Below are 18,290 nucleotides of genomic sequence, written 5' to 3' on the forward strand. Positions count from 1 at the left end.
CTCCTTTGTCTGGAGGGGTGTTGGGATTTTCGTCATTCATCAGACATGAGGCCTCCTATGTGCAGAATCCTCAGATGGTCTCTTGGGCTGCAGAGATTCATCAGACTCCTTCCTCCATCCTGTCTCGGGAAGCTCACAGTCCAGGCATGATGGACCAATGGAGAACAGTTAATCATTACTCATCATATTGGGCACATGGGAATGGTAGAACAGACATTGTGGGGTCAAAAAGATGCATCTAACTTAAGGTCATAAGATAAAGATACTTGTGTGAAAGTGGATGTTGCTATGAGTCGGAATCGACTTGACGGCACACAACAACAAGAGTTAGGCGATACAGTCATGTGGGAAAGCAGTGACAGAAGCAATGGCAGAAGGCAGGGTGAACACCAGGTGCTTAAGGGTTATTTGTGGATTTCCAGAGAAGTGGAAGTAGGGAAGGGAAGGCAGCTCCTCAGGTGTTAAAGCTTTCTAGTCAAGGAAGACAGGGACCCAGAAGGAGGAACCCCCAAGGTCTGTTTCCTCTGCTGGTGGTTTTTTTTTTACCATCACCTTGACGTTGCTTATTGGTACAAGCAAGCCATGTTGCTGAACCAGGCGTTCCTTCGACGCTGTGTGACTGAGCAAAGTTTCCTCAGTCTCATGTGTTTAAAAGGCTTTAACTCTTTAACAGCAGCCAACATTTGACAGTGCTTCATTCAGTAAGAGGTGCTGGTAGGTAAGCAGCTTACAGGTATGAACTCCCATTCTCACTGCAGCATAAGAAGTGCAGGAATTGTAATCCATTTTTCAGATTAGGGGACTAGGACATTTTACAAGGCCTACTTCCTGTCATCAAAGACTAAATGAAGTCAAGGGCCTGTTGTGGGTAAGGAAGAACCCCTAAGCTGCTGGGGGTCATTGGAAGAAGCTGAGTAGTAGCTGGTGTCTATTGGATACTTTTCTCTGTACATTGTTAGGTTATTCACATATGCTATCTTTTACAGAAAATTTCACAAATAGAACGATACTATGAAGGACATGTACCCATTTGAACATGGCTACTTTTAGATTTTTCTATTCTCAGCCCTCGAATGGTAGGTACTGATATTACCCCCCATTTTACAGGCAAGAAAAGTGATGTACACTCACATCTGGTTAACTAGCAGGGATTCTAGTCTATGAGCTCCTAATCACAATGCTTTGTCAGTGGTACAAAAAAGAAACAAACAAAACAAGACAAACGAACCCATTGCTATCAATTCAGTTCTGACTCACAGGGACCCTATATGACAGAGTAGAGCTGCCCCATAGAGTTTCCAAGGAGTACCTGGTAGATTCAAACTGCCGATTTTATGGTCAGCAGCTGTAGCACTTAACCACTACACAACCAGGGTTTCCTTGTCAGTAACAGTAGGCAACACAAGCCTGAGGTTGGTCAGAACACTGAGTTGGTGCTTCCTCTCCCCTTTCCCAGGCAATGTGCTGCTGTGGCAGCTGGTTTGAATCAGGGTGCTGGGTGAGGGCAAGATGAAGCTGGATTACCTGCTGCGCCTGAAGATCGAGGATTTCTTGGAGAGGCGCCTGCAGACCCACGTCTTCAAGCTGAGCTTGGCCAAGTCGGTCCACCATGCCCGGGTGCTGATCCGGCAGCGCCACAGCAGGTACCACCTCTTAAGGGACCCGGGTTTCCTCTTTCCCAACCCATTCCCTCTTCTGGCCACACTCACTAAGCCTGCTGTCCCTGTTTCCAGTGTAGCCATCGGAGGTGGCTGGTGTGAACTCACTTTGAGCCCCTAGATTCACCCCCTGCAAACAGCTCATGGAGTTAGGTGTAACCTCATGTCCCCATAGCCCAGCGCAAGGGTCACCGCAGCTCAAGCCATACACGTTGTGAAGGCTTCTGCCAGTCAAAGGAGAAGTCACTGAGGTTGAATTGACTCAGGTGTGTTTACCTGTCTATTGGGTCCACTTGTGAGGTCTGATTGTCATTAACTTGGTGAAATCACTGCCAGAGGTGTGATGCTGAAACCCCAGGGCAGCAGCTGGTGCAGTGCAAAGCACAGTCAGAGGGCAAATCGCTTTATCTGGTTACTCATTTGCTGCTTCTGTAAAATTTCACCTTTGGGGGAAAATGCTTGCCAGGTTGCCCAAGGTGAATTTCTGGCTCAGCCCTCCTCTAGCCCCATGTGACCCACAGACCAATGCCTCACTTTTATTCATCTCTGAAGTGGGTTCAGAGAACCTGCCTTGGGTTGCTGCACTTAAGACAGTGAATCTGCACCTGAGGGTAAAGCTCAGGGCCTGCTACAGAGTTCAGAGTGTTTGAGAACCTGACCTGGGTCCCCACGGTGCCACCTTACTGGCTTTGTGACCTTGTGTGGGTTACATGGGCAACATGTGAACGAGAACTTGTCTCCTAAAGCAATCGTGTAGATGAGGTGATGCCCTAAAGCCTTTGTGAGCACACAGGGATTTCTATGGGGTCCAGAACCCCACCCTGGTATTACTTCAATATCAGTACCACGCTATCCACTGGAAGACGTGGAGGAAAATGGCGTCTTGTCTTGCAGTGAGGACCCTATTTTCCTCCCAATCCCCTTCACCTGCCATCCCCACTAGCTCCAGGGTCCGCAAGGTGGTGATGAACATCCCATCCTTCATTGCATCCGCCTGAACTCCCAGAAGCACATCAACTTCTCCCCCCCGCTCCCCATTTGGTGGAGGCCGCCCAGGCCATGTGAAAAGGAAGAACGCCAAGAAGGGCCAGGGTGGGCTAGAGCAGGTGATGATGAGGAGGAGGATTAAGCCCACCCACCCCCTCCTGGGTCGGGAACATTATCTAGTTTTCCAACCAGACAATAAGAGCTAGATCAGCACTTTGGAATTGGTGTTAGTTGGTGTATCTTTCCCCTTCATGACTTAGAGCCCCCTTTGGGACCCAGTCTGACCACTGTTCTGAATGTTCAGCCCTATGTTGTGGGAGCAATCCCAGGCTGAATCCGAGATAGGTTGTCTACTTCCATTTTTTTTTTTTTAAGGTCTTTTCCATCTGACTTTTTTTTTCACATTTTCTTTTTTAAAAAAATCAATACAATTTATGGGTAGATGACAAATATCAGTATTAGGAAATCCAATTATACAAAAAATACATCTAGTTTTGGGGTAGATGTATTTATTTTTGGTAACATACATTAAGTGGCACTAGTGACAGTTACCATAAGGTAATGTGAAACCACAGAACTGTAACTTTGCCACAACTGCATGGACTTGGGCCTTTCTGGCTGAGCACATTTTCAAAAAGATGGAAACCCGTTCAACTATGTCAATGAAACCTATCTAGTAGGAAAGTTCTGAAGTGGTGACTCATCAGAGTATCTTGTAACTGACAGGCAGGATATGTTAATTATAATGTTGACTTAAGAACCCTATGTACAATAGAACAAAAAACTGCTCGTTCCTGCGCCATCCTCAGAATCATTATGCTTGAGTCCATTGTTGCAGGCACTGTGTCAATCCATCTCATTGAGGGTCTTACTCTTTTTCACTGACCCTCTACCAAGCATGCTGTCCTTCTCCAGGGACTGGTTACTCCTAATGACCTGTCCAAAGTGTGTGCTGTTAACGAGCATTCTGGTTGTACTTCTTCCAAGACAGGTTTGTTCATTGTTTTGGCAGTCCATGGTATATTCAGTACTCTTCACCAACACCACAATTCAAAGGCGTCAATTCTTGGGTCTTACATTGTCCAGCTTTCATATCCATATGAGAGGATTGAAAACATCGTGGTTTGGGTCAGGCACACATTAGTCCTTAAAGTGACATCTTTGCTTTTTCACACTTTAGAGAGGTCTTTTGCGGCAGATTTGGCCAACGCGGTACGTCATTTGATTTCTCGGCTGCTGCTTCCATGGGTGTTGATTGTGGATCCAAGTAAAATGAAACTCTTGACAACTTCAATCCTTTCTCCATTTATCATGATGTTGCTTATTGGTCCAGTTGTGAGGATTTTTGTTTTCTTCATGTTGAGGTGTAATCCATGCTGAAGGCTGTAGTCTTTGATCTTCGAGTGTTTCAAGTCCTCTTCACTTTCAGCAGACAAGGTTGTGTTATCTATCTTCCTCTAATCCTGATGCCCTGTTCTTCTTATAGCCAGTTTGTGGGATTATTTGCTCAGTATACAGATTGAATAAGTATGGTGAAAGGATACAACCCTGACACACACCTTTCTTGACTTTAAACCATGCGGTATCTCCTTGGCAATGGTATCCATAATTTGTTATGATCCACACAGTTGAATGCCTTTGAATAGTCAATAAAGCCCAGGTAAACATCTTTCTGGTATTTTCTGCTTTCAGCCGGGATCCATCTGACATCAGCAATGATATCCCTGGTTCCATGTCCTCTTCTGAATCAGGCTTGCATTGCCGCAGTTCTCTAACCATGAACTGCTGTAGCTGCTTTTGAGTTATAAGGTAGTTACAACCTAATTCACAAGTTCACCAACTTTTTCTGGACGGAAGAAGTTAAATCCCTTGAATTGGTGCCTGGTGTGTCAGGTGGGAGTACAGAGGAGGAATGTGAGAGCAGTGTCTGAGGGGCCCTGGTGGGACAGAGAGGTTGGGCATCAGTAATCATGGCTGGCTTCTAAATACTAGTAGCAAGATGACTTCTGACTTGCAATCTTAGGTAAATTATAGATAAATGGAAAAGGCCAGTAATCATACAATTAAGATTAATAAATGGCACTTCAAAACTAACCACTTGAGGGCTGTGCTTGCATCAAGGTTTCACAAGAAAAGGCACCCAGATTTTTTCTTCCCATGTTTGTACTTGCATTTTGAGTGTGGCTGAGTGTATAGAAGGGGCCTGACCACTTTTGTGGCTCAGATACTTGAGTGCCTACTACATGTCCTCTTAGGCTTGGTGCAGGGACTGCAGCAGTTGTGAGCAGAATAGGCACCTTTGCGAGGCATTTCCATCATCAAAGGGAGAGAGGCTGACCAACAGTGTTATAGGAACAGCTTCAGGAGTTAGCCATTTGCTTATGGGGTTGGGGGGAGGAGTGATTATTCCCAGGCAGAGTGAATAGCAAGTGGAGGTCAGGGCATCCCAAGCACTACAAGCTATCTTACCCTGTCTCTGGGACGAGATCAGTCAGGGTAAGGTAAGAGCAGAGCTGAGCCCTCCAGTCTTGGCTGCTGGAGAAGATGAACTGTGAATGGTTGTGGTTTTTAGATAGTAGCACTTGAAAAACATCTATAGACTGATTTGAAAGCAGAGCCTTGAATGGATTCGCTCATACATTACTGATTAAAAGTAGACAATATCAGGCATCATAAAATGAAAAACTCACCTTAAGCAGCATTTCCCAAAGCATATATACTAAATTTTGGGAAGAGCATTCATAAGAATCACCTGAGGATCGTGTTAAAATGTGGATTCTGATTCAGTATATGTGGGGTGGAAAGGCAAATTCTTAGCAGGGGGTTGAACCAGAATGAATCCATTTGAAGCCCTGTTTGAAAGCTTGCTGCTTTTAGGTGTGATATTTTTTTTATCAGGTAAGGTCCTGGGTTTCTGTCTTACAGATGTGATTTTGGTGAAATGGAAAATGGTGAATATGTTGTCTAGTGACATAGGCTGAGATGGCAGGTGACATTTAAGGAAACCTACACCCTCCTTCCCTATCCCCTGCTTTTGGGGGTTTCTGAAAACACTCATGGTCAGGAGGAAACCAGCTTCCCCTTTCCTCTTGTTGAGAAATTGCATCGTGTAGTGGAGAAAGGGAGTTGGAGGAGAGACTACTGAAATTTAGAAACTCCTTCAGCCTTCTGTAGTATGTTCCCTGTTTGGGGGCTCTGTGACTTTGAGGTCAGTTAAAAACTCACTTTCAAAGCAGTGACACGCTTCTGGGTACTTTGACACTGTTAGGTTGCTGTTCCCAAACAAGTAAATATGAAGCCCGCAGAAGATTCCATTTTGAAATCCATTTTCAGGTAGTAGATAGTAGGCCCTCCAGGTTTGCCATTTGGGTAATTAGGGCCTGGTTAATGACAGAATGCCATGAGATCATTGCAGTTGGCTGGATGAATTTGGCAGGAATTGTAAGATCAGCTGTGCGATTGGGATGCAGTCTGTGGAAGCAACTTCCACAAGGTCCTAGAGGCTCCTATGGGTCCATGTCAGGTTGCCAGGCTGGCTGTGTTTCCTCAGTTGAGTGCTTTCTGGGGTCTTTGCAGGCCCTCTCCTTGGAGACTGTGGTCTGGGTTTTGTCATGGGTTAGTGAATAGCCACAGCCGCATGGAAGTTGGGCTCACTGGAGGGCCCCCCTGACTGGGAGGAAGGGGGTGTGTTTGTCTCCTGTCTGAGGGTCCAGTGGTTCAGTTATGCATACAAAACCTCCTGGGGGTCTTCAGGTGCAGCAGCCTGGGGTGGGGGCAGAGTGAGGTGCAGACACAAAGTTCTGGTGGGGGTTTACCCATTACCCATTGCTGTTGGCCTTTATCTCGATTCTGACTGATAACAACCCTATAGGACAGAGTAGAACTGCCCCATAGGGTTTCCAGGGCTGTAAATCTTTAGAGGGGCAGATTGCTATATCTTTCTCATGAGGAGCTGCTGTTGGGTTCAAAGTACCCACCTGTCATTTAGCAGTCAATTGTTTAACCACTGCCCTACCAGGGCTCCTGATGGAGTAAGGGGTAGCATGGGCAAATAGAAAGAACCCACCTGATTGTTTGTCCTTCATGTCTTGCAACTCCCCAGACAGGGTTGAAGGTGAGATGGCCCCTCCCCACCTAGGTCCTGAGTGGTGGTTCACCTGGGCATACACCCTTGCCTGAGGGTTTTCTTCTTCAGGGCTCTGCTGTAAAGAGAGAGTGATGGGAGACTGGTGTCCTTGATTCCACTCTTGCCCTCCCTTGTCCATGTATTTTTAAGGGCGGCAAGGGCAGGAAGTATGTGAAGTTAAAATGCCTGTCATGTGGCTACAGAGCTGGCAGGTGGGGAGTTGGGTACATGAGTCTGGAGCTCAGGGGAGGTCAGGACTGGAAGTAGGAGTCAGGTGTGAAGCTATCTAGGTAGAGAGGAACAGTGAAAGCCCACTGTACAGCTCTAAGTGAGTTAGACCCAGACGTACAGTGAGGTGAGTAGGATGGCGGGGTAAGCCTGCTATGCTGTGTGAGAGCCGATGGTCACCTGTGTTCTAGTTGAGATACATTACTGGATTTCCCACAGCCAAGGGGCTAGAGGAAAGAGAATACACAGAAAACAGAGGCTGAGCTAGACCATGGGACTTCGCAGTGGGAATTGAAAAACGTGGGCCCTCTGACCTCTTCATAAGCCCAAGGCATGGCTTTTTATGCCCACTAGATGAAAAGGAACCCTGGAGAGTTAAGCACTCGGCTGCTAACGGAAAGGTCGGCAGTTCAAACTCAACCAGCCGCTACATGAGAGAAAGACCTGGTCATCTGCTACTGAAAGCATATGGAGTACTTCTCTGTGCTGTGGGGTTGCTTGAGTTGGGATTGGCTTGAAGGCACACAACAGCAACAGCCTTTAACCCTCCAGCCAGACCTGGGCACTCAACAATGTGAAGATCAGAAGAGGAGACAGTGGCACAGCAGTGTGCTTCAAGAGGGAAGAGGCCAACTGTCTGCCACTGCTGAGCTGGGTGCTGTGAGGGTGGACAAGCGTCCAATGGATTGAGTTTATGGGCAAGAAGGTTGTTGGGGGCATGGTCACGGCCCAAGGGGACTCACCTGACTGTCCATCTCCATTTCTTCCTCAGGCTGTTTGTCTTTCACAGCAGCATCTGGTGGGGACAGAACAAGGGGAATCTGTTCCTCGCAAGATTCCCTGATATCCTCACATCACCTCTCCCTCTCCTAGATGGGGATGCTGAGGCTCAGAGAGGGTCAGTGATGTGGCCAGGGCCACACAGTATCAGATTTATGCTGTCTTACCCCCAGGCCCAGGACCATTTTCAATCACCCTCCCTACCCCCATGTCCCACCAACATTTTGGGGGCAGGTTCCCATCTGTGACCCCCAGGGTGACCCCTTCCTCTTCTCCTCACAAATGTTCTCTTCCTGGTCCTCCGTGGCTGGACTGGAGTTGGGGAAGAAGAGAGGAGTGTTGGGTGATTGAGTGGGAACTGTAGGCAGGGTGGGAGGCCCAGGGTCTTTGGGGAAGTCTTCCCTCTTTGGTAGGCCTCTGTCCTTGGGCTCTGTCATTCTGGTCCCTGCAGGAAGTTGGAAATCAGTCTCCAGCCTACCCGAGAGCCCTCACCTAGGGCTGCTTTCAGATCCACAGAGGGTCTAACAACTGGAAGGAAGGATGGCAACCCTGCTTTCTTCTCCGTACAGAATTCAAGAGAAAAGAGCTCTAAACACTAAAAACCAAACTTGTATTTGTATCTCAAATATAAAGCTTGAAAAGCCAAAAGGATGCAGGGAATAAATACCTGCATGCTCATTTTTTTTTCTTTTTAATTTATTTTTGGTGAAAATATACACAGCAAAACTTGTTCCATTCTACAGTTTCTAAACAGAATGATCAGTGATATCGGTTACATGCTTCACACTGTGTCAATATTATCATTATTTCTCTTCTAGTTGTTCCACTTCCCTTAATCTCCTTGCCTCCCAACCTTCTCATCTTGCTTTAAAGTAACCGTTGACTTTCTGTTTATACTCAAATGACAGTGTTTGCTCTTTGGCCTAAACTATTATGTAGTTTAAAGGTGACTTCAGGGGATAATTTACCTTCAAGATTTGAAGAACAGCTAAGGGCTACAGTCTAAGGGACTCCTTCAGCCTTTATAGGTCTGGATTCTTTAAGAACTTGAAATCTGTTCCACATTTTTCTCCCTTTTTATCAGGATTCCTCTCTTATGTTCCTGATTATATGCTCACTTTTAATCTCTTCGTTCTAGATTTTCAGATTGTGAATTGCTGAAAGAATCTTTCTACGCTGACTTTCTCTCATCTCTTTGGGCTCCTTGGCCGTTGCCCTCAGAGCACCCTTGATGTGCCCACAGGGAATCCACCACCTCCTGTGGCCACCTCATCCCATTCCGTACTCATGTCACTTACTGCCTTTTCCATCGTGGTGGCATCGATTGAAGAGGAAGAGGAGAAGGAAGATGAGAAGACTTATATGGGCCACCAAGTCTCCGATCAGAACTTTCAGGTACTCTGGGAGACCTTGGGCATGAGTGAGGTCATAAATAAATTAGTGATGCCCATTTATTGAGCACCTACTGCATGCCAGCACATGCTGGGACCTTTGCATTCATCACCTCTGACCCTCTCAACAACCATGCAACATGCAATTGCCACCTGACCCAGCCCATTTTATAGAAAAGGAAACTGAGGCTCAGAGAGATAAATCATGTGTGGCAGGTCACCCAGCCAGGAAGTGGCAGGGCTGGATTGTGGGGTCTCTGAATCCACTTGTGCTTTTTTTTCCTTGCTGCCCCTCTACCTTCCCCCGCCAGTCAGAACACCAGAGGAGTGACCTGTCCACTAAACCCCAGTCCCGAAATGTCCCCAGCCCAGCCTAGCTCCGCCCCCCATTCTGCAGGGCTCCGAAACCCCCACTCGGGGCCTGTCTGGACATGGGGCCTTTGTATCTGGGAGGAGGGTAGAGGCGGAGGGTGGGGAGTCTACCCTTTACAGAGCAGCATGCTGGGCCAGGCCCCAGGCCCAAGACTTTCACTGTTGTGATTGCCCTGTGTCTCCCAGCAGCCCTGGGGTGGATGGTGGGAGGCCCTTTCTACAGGTAGTGAGACTGAGACTCAGAGAGGCATCATAACTTGCCTGAACCTCACAGCTGGGAGGTGGCAGAGCCAGGATTTGAACTTGGGGTGGAGGGTGGGTGCAGGTGTGGGTGCTGGTGGTGGTGTGGGATTTCCAAGCCCCGCTGTTTCCCTACCACTGCAGCAGCTTCTGGAAAGAGGGAGCTCCCCCCCCAGTATGTAGAAGAGCACAGATGCCCTAGTCATTGCCCTGCCCCTCCCCCATAGTGTCACAGCCTGGCTGCTTCCCCTTTTCAAGTGAAGACATGGATTCCAGAGAGAAAAAGGAAAGGCCTTTTCTAAGATCACTATCTCAAGAAGTGGCTGAGCCAACACAGAAGTCAGCTCTTCCCAAATGAGAGACCCTCACTTACCCCTTGGTGGGTCTGAGTCCCTGGGTGTGTGGCGCTGATTCTCGGAACCTCCTGGGGAGCAGGACAGGATGAGGGGCTTCAGCCCACTGCTCCTACTCCAGGCTGGACCCCATACCTCCCTCTGCTGTAAACACCCTGCTCCTCATCAGGCCCCAGCCCCACAATCCCTGGGAGCCTGGGGTCACCACTCTCATATCTGCCCATCTCCTAGCCCCCCAGGACACAAGCTATGCTGGAGAGATGAAGGAAAAATTCCAGCAGCTGAGAGGGCAAATCTAGGGTCCCCTTGGGGAACAAGACCTCTGTTACTCACCAGCTCTTGGTGTGGTCTCTGGGTGTGAGGCTACAAGGATTAGAGATTCAGGGAGGATGAGAGTTGGGGTGCCTCTGCCCTTTCCTCTTGGTCAGCTTTGATCCTCTCCAGCCTCCCTCTACCCACCATGGATATATCCGGTCCTCAGGGATGAGGATTGAGGATGAGGCAGGGATGTGAGCTGCCCTGTCTTTTTCCATCCCTCTGAGGGATGGATCCCGTCTGGGTGACCCTCCTTCAGTGGCCTTTCCTTCTCACCCTAGCCCAGAGCTACCCTGGGGACAGGTCGCTGAACCGACCATCATGACATAGAGGGGACAAGTTCAGGGGTTACTCACCTGAGACCACCAGCTCCAGGGGGTCACTGGGTTGTGAGAACAGGTAAGGGGAGATTCTATGTGAGCTGTAACACCTGTAGGTCCCTCCATGGGCTGAGGTCACAGGACTCATGGTGAAGTTGGTCTGAAAGGGCCCAGTGTTGTTCTGCCAACTCAGTTGCTGGGGAGGGGCAATCAAGCCCTCCTTAAACAGATGGAATGTATCAAAAAATTGGTCTGAGCGACACTGCAGGGTCACGCTATCTCCTGAGGTCACTGAGGGGCCAGGATGGGCCGAGAGGGAGGGTTTCTCATATGTTCCTGTGAGAGAAGGAGGCCACAGTGTACAGGGAGCCATCCATTCCCCATCTCCCTTGAGCTGACCACCATCTCCTCTCCAGGAACTGTCACTCCACGGCTCCTCTTTCCCCACTTTTCGGTTTCTCTGTAATGGTCTCTCTCATCCCTATGTTTCTCACTCTCCCTTTCTCACACCCCTCCCTGGATCAAAGCCACCATCTCATCTCTGCTCCAGGACCCTGTCTCCCTTGACCCCATCTCTACCAGGGGAGACCCTAGGTCCACACCTCAGCAGACCATCTGGACATTGTGCTGGGCAGGGTCCATACCTGCCACCAGGACGTATAGGGATCACTGGGGTCCAATCACCCGGGGAAGAGCTTGCATGTATCATAGCACCTGTACTGTTCCTTGTGGGTGTGGTTCACATGGCACAGGGTGAAGATGGGACTGTACTGCCTGTCAAGGCACTGGGAAAGGGAATAAGAGCTGCTCATCCTTGGTCAGAGGGAACCTGTTGCAGCAGGCCTCAGGGCCACACTGCGGGGTCAGGCTGGCTCCAGAGAGCACCAGTGAGCCCGGCTGGGCTGAGAAGGAGGGCTTTCTGTGCACCCCTGGAGAAGAGGAGACAGTGGCATGGAAGGAAAGGCACATCCCCACTGTCCACGGGGCTGCAGTGAGTGCACACTTGTCTCCTTCACACCCCCCTGTGACACTGCTCCCAGGAGGCCACTGTCAACAATCCCCCATCATGACCAGGGCTCCCCTGGGCACATGGCCTATATCTGTCATTTTGGAGCCCCCAGAAAGAGTGATTGGGTGGGGGCTGCCTCATCTGTGACCCTGAGATCCAGAGGGTCGCTGGGGTGTGACCACAGGTGGGAGGAGGAGCGGACAGAACCATAGCATCTGTAGGTGCCCCCATCGTAGGTGCTCACAGGGCCCATAGGAAAGATGGCCTGGTGCCTCCCAGCAGAGAACTGAGATTTCCTGTGTTGAGGAGGGTCAGCTCTTCCCTCCTTGAGCAGATAGAAAGTATCCATCCTGTCCTGTGAGCTACAGGAGAGGGACACACTCCCTCCTGAAACAACCAGAGGGCTTGGATGGGCTGAGAGGAAGGGTTTGCTGTAGGCTCCTGAGAGAGAAGGAGGGAGCTGAGGTAAAGGTGGATACAGTCACCCCACATTACCCTACAGCCCACAGGTGTAGTCTGTGAGGTTCCCTTTCCCCTGAGGCCACATTCCCTTCTGATACTGCAGGGTCAGACTGTCTCCAGAGAGCACCAGTGAGCCTAGCTCGACTGAGAGGGAGGGCCTCTTGTACACTCCTGGGGTTGAGGAGGCAGTGGAATCGAAGGGGACACCCATGCCCACACTGTCCATGGGGCTGCAGTGGGTCCATGCTGGTCTTCTCCCCAGGCCCCTTTCTGTGGTTCTGGACCTGAGAGGACAGTGTCACTGACCACCCATCACCACCAGGGCCACCCTGGGTGCACAGCTTCGATCAGGCATCTTGGGGGTTCTGAGAAAAAGATGGGGCAGTGGGACTCACTGAACTGTGACCGTCAGATCCACAGAGTCACTGGGCTGTGACCACACATATGGGTAGTTTCTGAGAGAACCATAGCATCTGTAGATGCCTCCATGGGAGGTGCTCACAGGGCCCACAGGAAAGGTGGCCTGGTGCCTCCCAACAGAGAACTCAGATTTCCTCTGTTGGGAGGGGTAGGCTTCTCTCTCCTTGAGCAGATGGAAAGTGTCCGTTATGTTCTGTGAGCTACAGGAGAGGGACACGTTCCCCCCTGAAACCACCAGATGGCTTGGATGGGCTGAGAGGGAGGGTTTGCTGTAGGCTCCTGAGAGAGAAGGAGGGAGGTGAGGTAAAGGGGGATATAGTCACCCCACATTACCCCACAGGTGTAGTCTGTGAGGTTCCCTTTCCCCTGAGGCCACAATGCCTTCCCTTCTGCCTGTGAGGAGGAGCTCACAGTGAAGGGGGATGTCCTGATTCCTCCCTCTTACCTGTCACAACAAGGAGCAGAGGGTCGCTCAGCTCTGACCAGCCACTCGAGCTGTGATATGCACACTGGAACTGCCCTGCATGGTGTATATCCACGGATTCGGTGAAGAAACTGGCCCTATCCGCAGAGTTCCGTGGTGGCCACGTATCCCAGTATTGAGAGTCTTGCTCTTTATACAGACGGTAGGCATCAGCCTGCCGAGACCCCCGACACCAGATGGTCACAGAGCTCCCCATGGTGGTGATGGGGCCTGGATTAGCCCAGATGGAGGGTTTGCGGAGGGTCCCTGGAAAGGAATGAGATCTGGAGTTCTAAGGGGCTCCTCTTCCCTCAATTCCCGCAGCTTTCACTTCGACGCTTCTCCCACCCTGGTCACCAGCAGCTCAGATCCTCTGTGCTTCCCCTTGAGCTGCCCAGGGACATTCACTGTGCTGCCCAGAGGTTGGAGCTGGGAGGCCTGGGAAGGACTCACCTGTCTGTAGCTGGTTCCGCAGGCCCTGGCCCAGTCCTGTGAAAGAGTTCCCTGTGAGAAGCTCATGCTGACATCTACACACAGAAGCATCCTGTGTGGTCTGGGCCCCTGAGCACTGGGATGTGGCTGAGAACATTCCTCCCCTCAAAGTCTCAGCTTCCTCTTGAGCCTCCTGAATCCCTGGGGTCTCCCAGGGACCAGGACCTGTGTGTCAGGAAGGGGTCCTCATCCCTTGCCCTTTTCCCCCAAGCTTACCAAGACATAGAAAGGCGGTGAGGGTCAGGGCTGTGGCACTGCCTTGCATGGTTTCCAGCACTCCAGACGAATTATAATGACCACAGGGCCTGGCAGGACAGACATGCACAGGGTGTGACAAGTCCTGGGCCCTGTGTTACGTGTCACGCGGTTTCCTTTTCAGCAGCCTCACAGGAAGGGGAACAGCCCTCAGCCCCTCTCTGTGGCCTGGCTCTGCTTTCCCCAGATATTGGGGCTGAGGACATAGCAGACTCCCTGGAAACCTTTCACACCAAATCTGAGTTCCAATCCTGCGTCTGCCTTTTACAGAGGTTGGATGAACTGGAGCACGTCACTTTCCTTTTTGGAGACCCCATAAATGCAAATTTTCTTCCTTCTTTCCACCAGCCAGGCAATCCAAAAGTTTTATTGAGCATTTACCACGTCCGATCAGGGAGGCAGATAGTAGAGATTCGTTGATGAAGCACACAGATTCCTCCTGGATTCACGGAGCTCAGGTGAACACAAGACAGACCTTGAAATAAAAAGGAGCAACATAAGGACAAAGAGACTAACAGGTGGACATCAAGTACCTGCACCATGGGAGTGAGGAAGACGTGGAGGAGGAGAGGTGATGCCATTAGGGTGAGCACCGAGAGAGGTGAGGGGAGGACACCCTCCATGAGAAAGAGCTTGGGCTGTTGTAGGATCTGAGAGCAATCGGGGGACACGGGGTCCCGATCACTCAGGGTTTCGTGCACTAAGGAAGTATTTTGGATTTTACGTTTAAGGCACCAGGAATTTTTAAGCAAGGGACAATATGGACAGATTTCTGTTTCAGGAAGACCCCCACTATGCAGAGAATGGCATGTAGGAGGGTTCTATTAATAATAAAGAATAATAAAACTCCAACATTAATTTAAGCCCTGGGTGAAGTACCAGTCAGTATTCTACAGGATTGTGTGGATGTCTTATGTAACGCTTATAGGCAGTTTATCACACAGGTAATTTACAGTTCAGTGTAATGAGATAGGAACTCTTCTTGGTCTTTATCTTATTCTGGGAGGTTGGAAACAAGTTTGCTATGTTCAAAGTGGCTAAAGGAGCAGCCCGTGAAAAGGCACAAAACTGTTTAATAGTTCAGTGCGTGTGTGTGATATATACGTATGTACATTTAATTGTGATGACTTTGGTTGTGGAGGGAGCCCTGATGGCACAGTGTTAAGTGTTTGGCTGGTAACCAAAAGTCAGCAGTTTGAATCCACTAGCTGCTCACTGGAAACCCTATGGGACAGTTCTACCTTGTCTTTTAGGGTCGTCATGAGTCACAATCCACTGAGAGAAGTGGGGTTATTAATTGGGAGTAGGGAGCTGTGTTTGCTGGAGATGGAGAGTTTTATCTCAGGCCTGATTATCAGCAGCTTTACAAGTCAGGTGGAGGTACTTGGATCTTATTTCGAGGAAGATGGAAACTTGTGGAACAGTGAACTAGGGAAGAGAAGAGCCAGGTAGGATTGTTAGAAGAGCTCTCTGCATGTGCAGTGAGAAGAATGTACTGGAGTAGGGAGTAGGGGGATTGAGAGAGGGGGAGTAGGAAAGAGGCTTTGTGGTGGTACAGGCAAGATGTCTTCATCTTCAACTGAGCATGGAACATGGTGAAGGATTCGGGGACATGGCTAAGACGGTTCACGGGCAGAGCTATTTAGATTTGGTGATTGAATGTGAGGTGGAAGACAGTAAAAAATTGAGGGTTATCCCAGTCTCTTCCTTAATTGACCGTAGAAGGCAGTAAATCCATCACCAAGTGGATGACCCCAGTTGAAGGAGAAGCTATGGGGTGGTGTTTATAAGATTGTTCATTGTCTCCCAGTAGAAAGTACAACTTTTCTTCCTGGCCTGGGGTTGCAAATTTTCTTTCTCCCTAGCACTTCCCCTCACTGACTTCCCTATTTATATGCATAACAGCCTCTTTCTCCATGTCACCCTCCTTCAAAATTTGTGAAGTATTTCTGCCTCATCAGTGCCTCTTTCTTCCGGGGAAGAACTGTCCGCCTTATACTGTGGGTTCTTTCTTCAGGAACTGTGTAACAGCACTGGTTGGAGGCAAACTCAGAGATGGTAACTGAAGATGTGGCTGACACATTTACTGTCAATCTTGATCAGGCGACTTCCCTTTCTTGAGTCTCGTTTTCCTCCTCATAGTAAGGTGATAATGACTTCTCCTCTCGGGTTGATGTGAGTATCAAGTGGGGCTTGAGACATGGAAGGAGTGCACTCTGGAATGGTCTCATGGGTCAGACAAAGTCATGTGGATGCTGAGATGATCATGGTATCAGATTTCACATCAAGGGACTTATTAAAGTCTGACCACACTGCCCACTTCTGTTCCAAACACAAGGGAAGGTGGACAAATGTTTTCAAATTATGTTCCCACAGACAGAACAAATGAGACAGATGAAAGTGCCAGAAAAGCAGAGTGAATCCTTTGAAGTAAGCAGGTGCCAGTGCTGGGTAGTCTTGTGGTGTGGTAGCAGGGAATGGGTCACAGGACCTGGTTTACTATGTCTGTGTGGAGACGGGAGGTGAAGCCGCAGAGGCGATACTGGACTCCTGGTTTGAAGCTGGAATCTATGTACCTACTGCCTGTTTATGAAATAAGGATTGCAATTTCTCTGCTCATTGTTCTAGGGTTGTGGCCAGAATTCAGCTCCCTTCCCTAGTGTATGGGTGAAAAATAGTCGCTTGAGTATGTGCAGATGTCAGTGTCTATTCCACATATGGTATGGGGACAGTTTTGAATAATGTGTGCAGAACCCTGTGTAGAACTTTGAGTCTAGAACACTTAAAAACCATGAGATGGAAGCAACTTCAGCAGAGTCACCTATTTGGGGCTTCACAGTCCAGGAGAATATGGATTATAACTTGTGTGAATGATTAGCACAATGGCAAAATGACAAAGTATATGAGCTCAAACTGTATCATGAAGAATACCCTGATCAGCTCAATGATTGTGGAATTTCTCAATCAAGGCAATAGAGAGAAGAGAGAAAATTGGAAGAGACTTAAAAATAAGCATGATTTAAATCAAACAGTTAAAGGAGGAGGTGGCATCCATGATAGAAGGAGAGATGTTTAGAGAAAAAGTAGGCGTTACTGAAGTTTTATAGAAAAAATTCAGACATTGAACAAAAAAACTCAAAAGTATACTTCTGTAATAGGAGATAGCTGATGAACCATTTAGTAATTGGGAAATAATACTCAGGAAATAACTCAAAATGTAGCAAAGAAACGTATAAAGATGGAACCCAAAAAGCATCAACTTTGAGACAAGAAGAATGGGTAATTAGTCACAAAATAAATCTTTTATAAGTTTTAAGAGGAGAGGAACGAGAATGATGAACTGGCAGTTATCCGATATATTGGCAGAGGGTTTTTCTAGTAATAAAAGGAGACAAATAGCATAGCATAGGCTTTGAGAATTGAGCTAATACTGAGACTACATCACTCGGAGGTAAGTTGGAATTTGCAGCCAAAACAGAACCAGCCTGATAACTTGGTAAAGCAAACAAAAACACCCATCAATTCAACAAAGAAAACTCCACTTTCTTCAGATGGTGGAGACACCCAATGTCTTATAATGTTAAAATTGTACAGAATACAGTAAAAAATTACTCAACATACAAAGAACCCAGAAAAAACTCAACAACAATCAAAGGAAAACATCGATGTTGAGTTGACCGAGATTTTAAAGCAAATTTGTAACCAGCACCATGAAGCAAAGGAAAACATTCTTGAATGCATGAAAAGACAGAAGTTCTCAGCCTAAAAATGTATGTTTCATTTTCTGATTATTAATGGATGTCTGCAGCTGTTTTGTCTCATTTTGAGTCACCCTACATCAGTGGATGAAATTCCTGAAAGCTTTACTTCATCCACGTCATTAAGGGCAACACTACCTTGAGGAGGCAGCTATTTTGAGTGCCTTCAGTTCTGAGGGGCTCATCTTCTGGCACTGTATCAGACAATGTTCTGTTGCTATGCATAAGGTTTTCACTGGCTGATTTTTTCAAAAGTAGACCGCCAGGTCCTTCTTCCTAGTCTCTCTTAGGAAGCTCTGCTGAAACCCGTCCACCAGGAGGGACCCTGTTGATACTTGAAATACTGGGGACGTAACTTTCAGCCTCACAGCAACACACAAGCCGGTAAAGTAGAACAAACTGCCTGGGAAATCCTATGGGGCAGTTCTGCTCTTTCTTACAGGGTTGCTATGAGTCAGAACTGATAGCGATTTTTTTTTTATACGTATTAGGTGTATTTATTATTATTCTGGGTCAGGTTAATACATTATCAGAAGAAATTGTAGTAATTCTGTTTCTGCTTGCTTTTTCATGATTTTTAGAACTTTTTGACTCTAAGTCACTCATTGTTCTTGGAAAAACCTAAGCTGAAAGACAGTTTCTCCAGTGGGGATTTTTTCTA

The 18,290-nt window shown here is 48.2% G+C and overlaps 2 protein-coding genes across 18 annotated transcripts in view; one reads left to right on the forward strand and one right to left on the reverse strand.

Moving 5' to 3' along the window:
* LOC100663018 (small ribosomal subunit protein uS4-like) overlaps nt 1-18,290 on the forward strand; it is a 107,504-nt gene that overhangs the window by 44,065 nt on the left and 45,149 nt on the right. The window contains exon 6 of the mRNA XM_064293384.1: nt 1,457-1,643. Within this exon, the coding sequence (XP_064149454.1) occupies nt 1,510-1,643 (134 nt within the window). The 5' untranslated portion in view covers nt 1,457-1,509. The remainder of the gene's footprint in view (nt 1-1,456; nt 1,644-18,290) is intronic.
* On the reverse strand, nt 2,999-14,077 carry LOC100663301 (leukocyte immunoglobulin-like receptor subfamily B member 4). 17 transcript variants are annotated; one of them, XR_010323269.1, is made up of 12 exons: nt 13,578-13,826; nt 13,107-13,391; nt 12,641-12,940; nt 10,807-11,106; nt 10,469-10,498; nt 10,156-10,206; nt 9,078-9,188; nt 7,997-8,224; nt 7,743-7,795; nt 6,712-6,847; nt 5,115-6,025; nt 2,999-4,582 (listed from the first exon to the last, which is right to left on the reverse strand). XR_010323269.1 is itself a non-coding variant. In XM_064293305.1 (12 exons), the coding sequence occupies exons 1-12, from the start codon at nt 13,879-13,881 to the stop codon at nt 5,910-5,912; spliced, it is 1,695 nt and encodes a 564-aa protein (XP_064149375.1). In that variant the 5' UTR covers nt 13,882-14,075; the 3' UTR covers nt 2,999-5,909. The 17 variants fall into 17 exon arrangements, 16 of the variants coding, with proteins under 16 accessions (XP_064149375.1, XP_023399293.1, XP_064149378.1 ...); XM_064293305.1 differs by adding an exon at nt 13,833-14,075 and having other exon boundaries at nt 2,999-6,025; nt 13,578-13,613; XM_023543525.2 differs by having other exon boundaries at nt 5,871-6,025.

This window comes from Loxodonta africana, chromosome 11, assembly GCF_030014295.1.
Source record: "Loxodonta africana isolate mLoxAfr1 chromosome 11, mLoxAfr1.hap2, whole genome shotgun sequence".
Lineage (NCBI taxonomy): Eukaryota > Metazoa > Chordata > Mammalia > Proboscidea > Elephantidae > Loxodonta > Loxodonta africana.

Coding starts and splice junctions, on each gene's coding strand:
- LOC100663301 (XM_023543525.2), bottom strand. CDS start 13,713: ATGTTCTCAGCCACATCCCAGTGCTCAGGGGCCCAGACCACACAGGAT. Junction 10,207..10,468: donor AGAGACCACACCAAGAGCTG/GTGAGTAACAGA, acceptor CCTGCTCCCCAG/GAGGTTCCGAGAATCAGCGC. Junction 9,189..10,155: donor GGACTCAGACCCACCAAGGG/GTAAGTGAGGGT, acceptor CTCATGCCCAAG/GTCTCCCAGAGTACCTGAAA.